This window comes from Rattus rattus, chromosome 7 (assembly GCF_011064425.1).
Source record: "Rattus rattus isolate New Zealand chromosome 7, Rrattus_CSIRO_v1, whole genome shotgun sequence".
Lineage (NCBI taxonomy): Eukaryota > Metazoa > Chordata > Mammalia > Rodentia > Muridae > Rattus > Rattus rattus.
The window spans coordinates 86636879-86649456 of NC_046160.1; the positions used below are offsets into that span (position 1 = coordinate 86636879).

A 12578-nucleotide genomic window follows, 5' to 3' on the forward strand; every position below is an offset into this window, starting at 1 on the left:
ACCCTGGGAATAGTCAAGACCAAAGCAGCTCTTTATAAAACTTAGGCTGCAGGTGGTTCAGACAGACAGTAATTAAATAAATGTTATTAAAAATTAAAATAGGAATAGGATTTGATAAATTATGGTACTTTCAACACTACAAAAATTCCTTTGATCTCATATAAAGTAGGATAAAAATAATACAGAACTTTTACAACACTCTTAACTATTCTGATCTTGCTTCCCCTCCTTCCAAACTAGTCTGAATTACGAGATTTTAATGTGTGATTCATCCTTCACAGCAGATCATCTTATGAAAGTAAGGCATAGTATGCCACAGTAAGTCTTAACCAGCTTCTATTGGAATTTTCTATAATTTCTTTTAAAATTGTAGTGGCCTTCCTTGTAATCTCTTTATCCAGCGTCAAATGGCTGACATAAAGCTTAAGTGGTAGCTGCTCTTAAGAGTTTGCATTTTCCTTCTCTATATCTGTGTGATGAGATTCCACTGCACTCCTGAGATTGGTTTCTGTTCATTGGGTAAGAGATGGTTGTGAACCCAAGGGCTTCTCTTTCCTCTTTAGGGGTTAGAATTGCAGGAAACATCCTGCCACACTGCTGAAGCCCAGAGAGTTGATGAAGTGTTTGAAAGTGCTTTCCAGCAAGAATACCCGCAAGTGTGTTCCCTTAATGAGCACCTGGAGAACATCCTGACGCCATGTACGGTTTTGCCCGTGAGACTGTATTCTGATGCCAGGAATGTCCTAACTGGAATAATTGATTCTCCTGAAAACTTGAAGGAATTTAAAGATGACCTTGTTAAGGTGCTTGTGTGGGTGCTAATTCAGCACTGCTCCAAAAGGCCCAGCACCCAGGAGAATACTCACAAACCTGAAAATAAGGGAGAATCCTCACCAGTAGTCCCACTAGCTTCAAACATCCCACCGTGCCCCAAGTCCCTGGAAGACTCAGATAGTTCAAATTCAGACACTGTCCATGACTGGTCTGACAGTAGTATTTTTGATGATGAACTAGCTATCAAAACCAGAAAAGAAAAACTTCAGCTCAACGATCTACCTTGTACAAATTTGCCTATTCCGGGGTCAGTAGATTTCCAGAATGCAGATGACCATTCTGCAGGCACTGGTCCTAAAAATGATCTTTACAGGACAGTCATGTTGGGACTCCCTGCTGTTGACAAAGGACAGCGAGAAGATGGGGCATATATTCCTCTCATGGAGTTCAGTTGTCCCCAGTCTCGCTTGCTGAGTTTACCTGAAGAATGGAGATCTAACTGCACACCCCGTTCCAAAATAATGGAGATGAGCCCCTTGTTTCCAGAAGACTGGTATCAGTTTGTCCTAAGGGAATTGGAATGTTTCCACTCAAAAGAAAAGTCGTGTGTACTAGAAGAAATTGCAGAGGACACAGCTTTAAAAGACTTGTATATCCACACGGTGATGGCTTGTTACATTGGCTTATTTGGAATAGACAATGGCGTGCCTAGTCCTGGTCAGCTAGTAAGAGTCTACAATGGTGGCTTACCCTGGTCTGGCACCTTGGATTGGCTCTCAGAAAAACCAGAGCTTTTCCACCTGGTTCGAAAAGCCTTCAGGTAACTTGTTTTGATTATATACAAGTTGTTCTTTTTTTTTAATCACTCAAAAATTATTTTATTTTTCTTCAGCTTGGTCTATTGTATGGTTGTATTGGGCACAGGTTAACATCTACATTTTAGATTTTGTGTGCGTGGAGGATTGTTTTAATGGGACTCGTTGAATTTCTTCACTTCATTTTTCATTTTTCCCTTGTTTTGTTTGTTTAGGGTTTGTTGTTGTGTCTGTTGTTTTTGTCAGTATTGAGGGTAGAACTGGATATCCTGCCTCTGCCTTCAGAGTGCGGCTGTTAGAGGCATCGGCCACCACTGCCTAGTACAAGGTGCTGGCATCAAACCAGGGCTTTGTTGTGATGGTCAGCATGTACGCTGCCAACTGAGCTACACCTCCCTCTATGTTTTTTATCTGAAATGGATGATTTCATTTTATGGGAGGCAGGCTATTGAGACGTGATCCCAGACCGGCCGTGAGCTCATTCTAGATAGGCAGGGATGGCCTGGTCACCTTGCCTCCGCCTCTGTAACATGTTTGTCCCCCTGTGCCCTCTGTGGCTTACTTCCACTTCCAAGTCTTAAAAATTGCTTTCATCTCCAAGATTTTTTTAATATTCTGAAATTGTTTGTGTTCCTATTTTTTAGGTATACACTGAAACTAATGGTTGATAAAGCAAGTTTGGGTCCAATAGAAGGCTTTAAAGAACTGACCAACTGCCTCAGAGAGTATGAGAGGGACTGGTACATCGGCTTAGTGTCGGAAGAACAATGGAAGGAAGCGATTCTAGAAGAAAAGCCGTGTTTGTTCTGCCTGGGGTATGAGTCTAGTATGGTAAGGCATTTCCTTGCAGAAACCTTCAAGATTGGATGTCAGTATGTGAATTGACAGATGATGTGACTTTCTAGCTGTGGATAATGTGTTAATAACAGTTAGAAGGCATAGCCTTGGTTCTGTTATTAGATAGTGTAACTTGGACTAGCCAGTTCATTTCCTTTTGCTGGCTGAATAGGGACAATAGACAGTGCTGTGCAGTTACCACACAACAGGTGACCTAAAGACAGGGCATGATGGTTCAAGTACAAGGGTGGTGAACTCTGAATGAGTGACCATATGAACAGGTCGAGAGCAATTGTGGAACAGATTGAGGAGCTAGCAAAGTGACAGCTGAGAGTGCAGTGTTTCTTCGTGAAGCCATGAGGACTGGTCCAACATGTACTGTGGTAGTTACTGCATATTCTGGGAATGCCCAAGAGCCATTGCATGATAAATTGACAATTCAAATGAGCAAATTGTGCAGAAACTGAACCACATCTCATTAAAACTTTGTGAAAGGGCTGGAGAGATAGCTCAGAGGTTAAGACCACTGACTGTTCTTGCAGAGGTCTTCAGTTCAATTCCCAGCAACCACATGGTGGCTCACAACCATCTGTGATGGAATCAGATGCCCTCTTCTGGTGTGTCTGAAGACAGCTACAATGTACACATATACATAAAATAAATATATCTTTAAAAAACTTTTTTAAAAGGAGCCTAGGCAATCTATTATTCAACATGGTGATTAATCTTGTCTGTCAGCTGGAAAGGATTTAGAATCATCACGAAAACAATCTGGGCGCATCTGTAAGAAAATTTTAGATTGGATCCAGGTGGGAAGTCCTAACCTTGTGGGGAGGATCACTGTCTCCTGGGCCTGGATCCCAGACTCCTGGAAAGGAAGAAGGGGTGCTGAACAGCTCTCCTCTGTCTGCTCCTTGGCTGTGAACTCCATATGCTCAGCTGCCTCATGTTCCTGCTGCCAAGACTTTCCTCACAGGGGCGGGGCAGACCTTCCTTTATTAAGTTGTTTGCTATGTCGTCACCAGTGAGACACTACCAGATCTGTCCAGTAACTAGCATTTTCCGCTGTGCATTGCCAGGTCAACTGAAGTGGTGGGTTGGAGTCAGAGAAAACTCATTGAAATTTTTCATAATTAAGTGAAATTTTTCTTCTCATATTTATTTAAAGGGCAATTCTCCATTCTAAAGCTAAGCAACTCGTACATTTTAAAACACCAATCTCCATTGCTTGGTGGACACTTTTGCTTTATTTTGTGGTGATCAGTCCCGTCTCCTTTTACACTCCCAGGGCGTCTACACCTCAAGGGTCCTGATGCTTCAGGAGCTCTCAGTGCACATCGGGAAGCTGAACGCTGAGGCTGTTCGAGGTCAGTGGGCCAACCTCTCATGGGAACTGCTTTATGCCACCAATGATGATGAGGAGCGCTACAGTATCCAAGCTCACCCACTCCTGCTGAGGAACCTCACTGTGCAGGCCGCTGACCCTCCCTTAGGATATCCAATCTTCTCTTCCAAACCTCTCCATATACATTTGTATTAGTTCATTTCTTCATCCAAATGCAAGCACATCAGAGGAGGCTCTAACTGAAAAGTAGGAGTGTAAGTGTTGTAATTTCCCGAGACTCTCTTTGCCCCAAGAATGCCCGAGAGGAAACCTAAGGTCTGTGGAACTACTTCTCAGCCATTTGAATGACTCAAACAACAGCTCCTCTGTGTCTCACATGGGTAAAGTCGTTGGCCAATATTTGTGCTGTATGAATTCTGATTGGTTTTGGTACCTAGAGAAATTTGGTACAAGATTAGATGGTTTTTTACTGCTTTGTCAAATGTCTAAATGGTGATGTGTCTTTTAAAAAGTCAACAGGTATGTAATTACATAGTTAAAGGACATTCATATCAGTGTTTTTAAATATTAATGGGTCCTTTTAATGGTTAACATAGCATGTACATATATTTATTTGAAAGGTAATTAATGTTTGGTATTTTTGAATATACTGTTTTAGCATTTAACATGGTGTGAACTGTTCCATTCATTGTATTCATTTTTCATATACTTTGTTTGGAAACCGTAAGCACTTGAAATAAAATCTCACCAGCTAACTTTTGTTCTTTGTGTTTTGTGATGGATATCGGTGTGAACTGGGGCCTACCCATGCTTGTGGAGGCCCGAGGTCAACCTCAGGCAGCATCTCTCTCAGGGATGTGGGGCTTGCTGGCTAGGCTGGCCAGACTGTGAGGCCCATCCTGTGTCCACCTCCCCAGCACTGGGATTGGAAGTACATGCCTCTATGCATGGCTTTTTCCATGAGGTCTGGAGAACAACTTCGGGTCTCCATACCTAGATGGCAAGCAGTTCACCAACTGAGAGACCGTGCCAGCCTCTCTCCAACAAAGTACTATCCATCTTTCCACATACTTCTATCAAATGTAAATGAAACAGGACCCTCATTCACCATGTGTCTCCCAAGCCGAAGACATCCCATAGTTCTGACTCCATACACAATACTGACAACTGACTTACCCAGTGGGCCACCAGTGCTGTAAGTATACGAGCTAAAACTTTGGAACGAAGGGAAACTTCCATAAAGTGATCAGAAAGTCATCATTATCCTCTCGCTGCTTAGAAATGAATTAGTTACCTAGAGGGAAGAAAGACGATGGGTGTGAGACTCGGCAGATGGGAACCTGCTTTAGTCCTATGAAGAGACACCATGATCAAGACAACTCTTATGGAACAAAGGATTTAATTGGGGACTTGATTACAAATTCTGAGATTAGCCCATTATAATGGTAGTGTGTCTTAGGGTTTTACTGCTGTGAACTGACACCATGACCAAGGCAACTCTTATAAGGACAATATTTAATTGGGGCTGGCTTACAGGTTCAAAGGTTCAGTCCATTATCATCAAGGTGGGAGCATGTCAGCAACCAGGCAGGCATGGTGCAGGAGGAGCTGAGAGTTCTACATCTTCATCTGAAGGTCACTAGGAGAAGACAGTCTTCCAGCCAGCTAGGATGAGGGTTTTAAAGCCCACACCCACAGTGACCTATTCCAACAGGGCCATACTATCTAATAGTGCCACTCCCTGGACTAGGCATACTCGAACCACCACAGTGGTGGAAGCACTCAAGCAAAGCATGGTGCTGGAGCAGGAGCTGAGAACTTCACCTTAATCCACAGGCAGCAGGCAGAGAGAGACTGGGCCTAGACAGGCTTTTGAAACTGAGCTCACCCCAAATCGGCACACTTCCTCCAACGAGGGCACACAGGTCATCATCTGAGGAGACTGTGGGGCCCATTTTCATTCAAACCACCACAATGATGGACCATCCATTCAAAATAGAGTACTTATCACAATTTAACCAACTCCCCTATGTGAACTGCTTTTCTACAGAGTGGCACTAGGAGCAAGTGAAGGAACTTTATTTTTTTTCAAATTAATATTGTTTGTTGATTTTTTGGAAATTTCACCTTGTACACCCTGATCACACTCACTTCCAAGTCTGTTCCTGACCCTTGTGACACCCTCCCTCCAAAACAAGTCCAATTTGCATTGTTCATACTTGGTTAAACTCCCAGTGGCCCACCCCACTAAATAAAATTGAGTCCTTTTTCACCTACACCTGTAAGGGGAGATGCTGATGCTAAGATTCTGTTCACGATTATTTCTTGATTTGTCAGTAAAGAAACTCATGGGACAATTGTTGGGCGAAAGGTAAAGACAGGATTTCCAGATCTCAGGGGAAAAGGCCTGAGAAGAGAGGAAAGAGAGAAAGGGCAGGACCCTCCTGGGACCCTGCAGTGTTCGACCCCAGCTTAAGCCCTGCTGATGCATGTAGAAGCCTTTTGTTCCTACGAAAGGAACGCCCTGGCCAGGTGGCAAAGCACCTGGGTGAAGGTCCATTCCTTCCTGTCTTTTGTTCTCAGTCTTTGTTCCTGGGGCTTAGGCTGGCCTTCCTGGATTTCTCCCCAGTAAATTTGGGGCACATATTTGGTCTTTTGTTCCTGAGGCCTTAAGCCAGGGTTTCCTACTGTGCTTCCTGGAATTTTCCACCCCTTGAACTTGGGGTATATATTCAGTAAATGAAGCTAACGATTTGGCATTCACATGATACGAATGACCCGAGGGTGTGTTTTTTCTTTTCTTTTTTTTTTTCGGAGCTGGGGACCGAACCCAGGGCCTTGCGCTTGCTAGGCAAGTGCTCTACCACTGAGCTAAATCCCCAACCTCCTGAAGGTGTGTTTTTTAACCCTACAAGCTTATGTCCGGCTCTTGGTACAGCGTTGGTGCAGGCATCAACAAGAGAAACTCTTCTGCCATGCTTTGGAGGAAGAAGAATGCAGGTGGCCAAGGATGTCTGGCAGGGACTTGGTGGGACTAGCCACTCAAGTTGAGGGCAGGTGGAGAGGTGGAGATAATAAATTGGTAAGGGAGGTATCAGCTGGGAGATATCTGTGTCCAGCAATTCTGACAAGAAGGCAAATGGTAGAGTAACAAGCTATGTGTGTTTTATCTACAGGTTCAAGGGAAGCTCAGAGAGCACTGGTAGCATATACACCTCCGGGAGCTAAAGCCTGGTAAACAAAAGGGAAACAGGGCAGTGTTTGGTAGCTCAGCCTGTCCAAGAGCAAAGGTAGTGATGATTAAAAACTAAACACAACATACACCCCTGCCAGAAACCATCAGTTGTAGAGAGCTACCCTTCAGTATCCTTAGGATAATTTTTAAGAGTTCTCTTTGATAGCTCCTGTTTAGGCTGATACTTTGCAGGGGGCTGATACTTGGAAGGTAGGAATTCACAGAAGCCTTACGTCCCTCTTAATTTTTTTCCAATACAGAATCCCACTATTGAGCTCTAAAGACCAGGCTAATGTCCCTCTTTCTCAATTGTGTCTCCAGTCATTGATATCACTGCTAAAGGAGTCTCCTTTATGGTGAGACTCAGCTAGAGTTCAGATCATGGGCTTCCTCATGGTTTCTGGCAATAGCACAGACCACAGACACAGCCCCTAGATGCAGTAGAAAACCATGGACCCAGACAAGGCCCTCAGAGCACAGCAGGTCACTCCGTCTCATCAGTATGACCCACAGGGGCAGCACAGCCCTCAAACATCAGCATGCCTTCAGGCTGCAGCATAGATCACAGACATCCAGGTACTTTTTGTTGGTTAACACAGGCACAGACATTAACAGAGGCACAGACATCAACACAGACCCCAGACATGGATACAGACATGGCACTTGGCGGCAGCAGTGGAGCCTCATGGCAAGTTTGGAGGATAGGGTATCAGAGCAGTAGGAACCCAGTTTTTTCTTATCCTTCTGTGCTGGCCGGTTTTGTGTGTCAACTTGACAGAAGCTGGAATTATCACAGAGAAAGGAGCCTTCCTTGAGGAAATCCCTCCAAGAGATCCAGCTGTAAGGCATTTTTTCAATTAGTGATCAAGGGGGGAGGTATGATCCCTGTGGATGGTACGAACCCTGGGCTGATAGTCTTGTGTTCTAAGCTGAGCAAGCCAGGATAAGAGAGGCAGCAAGTAACATCCTTCCATGACCTCTGCATCAGCTCCTGCATCCTGCCCTGCTTGAGCTCCAGTCCTGATTTCCTTTGGTGATGAACAGCAATGTGGAAGTGTGAGCTAAATGAACCCTTTCCTCCCCAACTTGCTTCTTGGTCATGATGTTTGTGCAGGAATAGAAACCCTGACTAAGACACCTTCCCACCTTCCCTTCTCCATGTAACCACAACTATGACAAAAGTACCTTTACTCTGTGGCATTGTCCTACCAGATGTGCCACCATAAGCCCAAAGCAGTGGGGTCTGTCAGCCCTAGGCTGTAGCCCCCAAAACTGGGCCAAAGGGAAGCTCTTCTCAGTATAGATTGATTATCTCAGGCAGAGGAAATAACACAATGTTCCAAAACTTAGACTCACACAGAATTCACTTAACAGTTGCTAGATCAGGCCCTAAAACTGCAGTGTGTAGTATTCTTAAAGATATAAAACAGGACTGAGAATGTTAGCAAAGAAGTAGAACCTACAGAAGAGAATAAGTTGGCACACCCCCAAATGAAAGACATAAGCCAAGCTTTAGAATTCAGTGAATGGAGATATTCTGGACTCCTGGAGATTGAGGGTCCATGGCTTTGTGGGTACTGGGTGTTTTACCACATACCTATGCACCCAGGTCCAAATTTTAAAGGAACCTCAAAGCCCATGACATGAGTAAACATGAGAAATAATAGTAAAACCACAGTTTTGGTGTGCCATAAACATAGAGACATGCAGCAGGCAGGAGGGTGTAGTGTGGGGGGGGGGGTCACAAAATATCACCAGAAAGGCATAAAAGACATTACTAGGAACAGAAATTTCTTTAAATGAATGGCTAACTTCTCAACAGGGAAAAAAAAAAAGCAAATGCAAATGAAAACAGAATGCTCAAAGGACAATAAACACCACTGCAAGCATAAAATCATTATGCCTAGTCATTCATCCAAATAACTCAAAAGTGAAGATAAAGTCACTTCCAATCACAATAAGCTCAATAGGCTTTTACTAAAGAAAAAGGAGAAACACCTTCTACCGTTCTCAGATAAAAGAAGTAATAATAACATTAAGTGCCTAAGTCGAAATGTCAAAGTGTATGACGATAACAGTATAGTTGGTGTACGAGTTCAAAGTTATCCACAGAGCTTGAAGCACTAAATAATAATTCCAGCATTATCTACATAATGACAAAGATTGGCAGAAGGCAAAATAACCTGAATGAGTGTATGTATAACTACAAACCCAGGAGTTGGACAAGAAAGGAGATAAAAAACATAACACAAAGCAAGACACACAGATATCAAGAGTGAATTAAATAACTAAAGGCAAAGGTAATCAGATTGGAGAACAGAAAAAATGACCTGTCCAGCAGGCTCAGTTATTCAGGGTCCCGAAGAGGCTCTACCTGAGTGTCAAGGGGGGGGGGGAAGGAGACCAAGCAAGGTTCTGTTGTCAAGGTCTCGTTTACTGGGGTGAGTGTTACTGCTTATAAGGCATTAAGATAGGGGGAGTGCCCTTTGTGAAACACAAAAGAAGGAGGGACGAGGGTACTCTGGTAGCAGGAGGTGAAGAGGTCATGTAGTGGAGACACCGGGTGTTTGCTCAGGAGACATCTGGTATTTGCTCGGGCTGAAGCATTCCGTGGTTGTTATCTTCTTGTGCTGTAAATTCATGGGAAAGGCTTTTGATCAACAATCTCATGACTTTATGGCAGTCATTTTAGGGCTGAACATGTGTGGCCATGCAGCCAAGAGTCACATAGGCATTCTGAGCTATGCAGTCACAAAATGGCCAGGCCCAAATCCAATACGGCTCTCTACATCTCCCCCGTTTTTCTTTTATAAAAGACCATTAGATGGAAGTAGTGGTCTGAGAGATCAGACATGCCTCACAGAGTGCCCAACTCGGCCATGGCGAGCCACTCTTGCAGTTAGAACTGCACCCCAATGGCTAGGAATGAACTTATGCTGTAACACACCGTTCTGGGCTATACGTGTGTGTTTTTTGAGTGGGGAGAAACTGGGCAGAGGAGCATTTGACCGGCCCGTACGTTTAAACGGGGTGTAGCCACCTCTGTCTTAGGATCGACCTCTCGAACCCTAGCCTTATCCATCATAGGATTACCTTGTCGCCCTCAGGGCTCCGTGTCTTAGATTGGTCAAGGGTCAGAGGAAGTTGCCCGTTACTGAGTATGGCTACTTTGGGTCATCTTCTCATTCCTCTTACTTGAGCCCATGGGCGAAAGAGTAGGGGCCAGATGACATTAATTTAGGAGATTGTGGAAGTTGAGCCTCTCCCGATATGTTGTGGGCACCTCATCTTGTTTGTCGTCTCTCTGGTTCTCAACTGTTGTGGTCCCCAAGCAATGATAATGTACTGAAACAGAATTTCTAGGCAAAGGAGAAATTTGTGATTTAATAAAGCATGTAAGTCACTGAAAGGCCCAAGGACCGAAGGAAATCAATAGAAGCAGGCCCACAAGGGGTCCTAAAATCAAAGGCAACAGGGTAGAGAGCCATGGGGATGTAGAAAACCAGTTTTCTACAACTCTTGTTGTTCTTGTTCTCTCTTTCATTTTTCTAGGCTATCTCTCACTTTTCTTAGACTGTCTTCTATAAGTCCAGTCTTATCTACATAAACACAGCATTCCTCTTTTAAGGCTGCACAAAGTCCTCCTTGTTGTAGGAAGAGCAAATCAAGCCCTCTTCTATTTTGCAGTACTACTTCTGAAAGGGAGGCAACAGAATCTTTTAAATTGGCTAAGCCCTCTCAGTTCATCTAGGTCCTGGTCAATTGTAGCACTGAGTAAATGATAGTGTTGTTGAATTTGTTGGGAGGTCACAAGAGAAGCAATGCCTGTGCCTGTCCCTGCTGTCCCTAACCCAAAGAGAACTGCGAGAGTGATGGCCGATATAGGCTCTCTCTTTTTTCGATGGGGTGCACCAGGGTTTCTATCCCAAAAATCCAAGATATCTTGTGGCTCATGAATGGTGAGTCTGGGGAGTAATTGTACTAATACGCAATAATTGCACTGCTGCAAGAAATCAGATATTATTACATAGGTAGTCAGCCCTGATGAACATGCCAGATAGTTATGATTTGGGGCGAGCAGGTACTCATGATGTTTGTTAACAACCAAGGTATGGTTACATATTTCTAACAGCTGGTGAGGAGGGAGCATATGTTCTCCCAAAATACAACTTCCCACCCCGGATACCTCAGTGAGGGTAAATCCTAAAAAGTCTCCATATAGGACATTGGATTCATTGGTACATATAAACTCTCCAAAAAGGGCAATGCCTTCATAAAATGGAGGGGAGGCAGAAAAGCACATCCAACATTCTACATATATGGAGGAATTATTTATCTGCTCTTGGAGAAGTAAAGCTGAGGCAGATGCATTAAGGATGGAAAGTATGACTCTGGAGGATGGTATAGGGCCTGGAGGAATGGTTGTCTGAAAGACAGTACTCACGAGGGAATTTTGTGGGGCCTGTGTGGCCACCAGGTTTTTGGGCTCTGAGCCCTTTTTAGGCAGAGAGGGGACTGAGTTTTTGGGCCCTGAGCCATTTTTAGGCAGAGAGGGAACAAAATTATGAAGAACAGGGTTTGGTCCAATAGAAGCCCTGTATGTGCTAGGGACAGTTTTGAGTAACTTCATGGTAAAATAGAGCCCCTGGTCATAGCCAGTCAGATAGAGGCGAAGGCTCCAGGAGAGGCCTCGTGGCTCCTTTGTCCAATCTTTTGCTTTTCCTTGGGAAGTGAAATTAATTACCAAGGGGCTGCACCAACTGGTGCAATTGTGAGGTTTATTTTGTGTATCCACCTCCACGGTGATATAATCCCATGTGGAGGAGGGTTTCCAGTAAGTATTCCCTGTAGTCTCACATCCCCATGAAGCACAAAAAAACGCCTCCTGGACCCCACAATAGTTTTGTGATCTGGGCCGATGGGGTATCTCATAAAGGGCGTTTTGGCCGGCAACGGAGTCACATTCTGAAGAGGTAGAGCCAGGCATGGTACACCCCAGGCCCCCGCATCCAGGACTTCCCGGGTTGAGCCTCCCTTTGTTAGGGGGTGCCTTTTCTTGAGGCCAATAGATGTTGGGCACCCCCCAGGCTGGTTCGGCTCCTAGGGCCAGTTTGCATAAATCAATATGGAGGGGGCTCCACATTGGTGAAGTTCCTGTATGAGATGTACTATGGACCTGGTCTTCAGCCTGGTTTATAATTACCCATGTATAGTTGTAGACCTGATAGGGTGCTTGTGCTCCGATGATCTCCAGCTGGAGGGAGAGGAGGCACACCGTAATCCAGTAGCAGGTCATTATCTGAAAGGAAAAATAGATTGTTCTCAGGCGCCACCCTGGAATTTGTTATAAGGCTTTATCAATCTTGGAATTTGTTTGGAATTTATTGTAAAGCTTTATTAATCTTTCAGGGAGCCATCTGGCTCCCCCTTCTTTAGAATTATAAACGCAGGCGGACCCTTTTCTCCAAACTATCACGGGGTAAGGACCTTGCCATTGTCCAGTTAGGGGATCCTTCCAAAGAACATGAGCATGATCCATCTTGGTTGAGGGGTGCCATAAGCGATCGGTGGC

At 44.4% G+C, this 12578-nt stretch overlaps 1 protein-coding gene across 2 annotated transcripts in view; it reads left to right on the plus strand.

Annotated features, from left to right (window-relative positions):
- The window catches only part of LOC116905154 (pecanex-like protein 4), a 40308-nt gene extending 35782 nt beyond the window's left edge, over positions 1-4526 (plus strand). For both annotated transcript variants that reach the window (XM_032907925.1, XM_032907926.1), the window contains exons 9-11: positions 564-1594; positions 2234-2420; positions 3715-4526. In XM_032907925.1, the coding sequence (XP_032763816.1) occupies positions 564-1594; positions 2234-2420; positions 3715-3966 (1470 nt within the window). In that variant the 3' untranslated portion in view covers positions 3967-4526. The remainder of the gene's footprint in view (positions 1-563; positions 1595-2233; positions 2421-3714) is intronic.
- The last annotated feature ends 8052 nt before the right edge of the window (positions 4527-12578 follow it).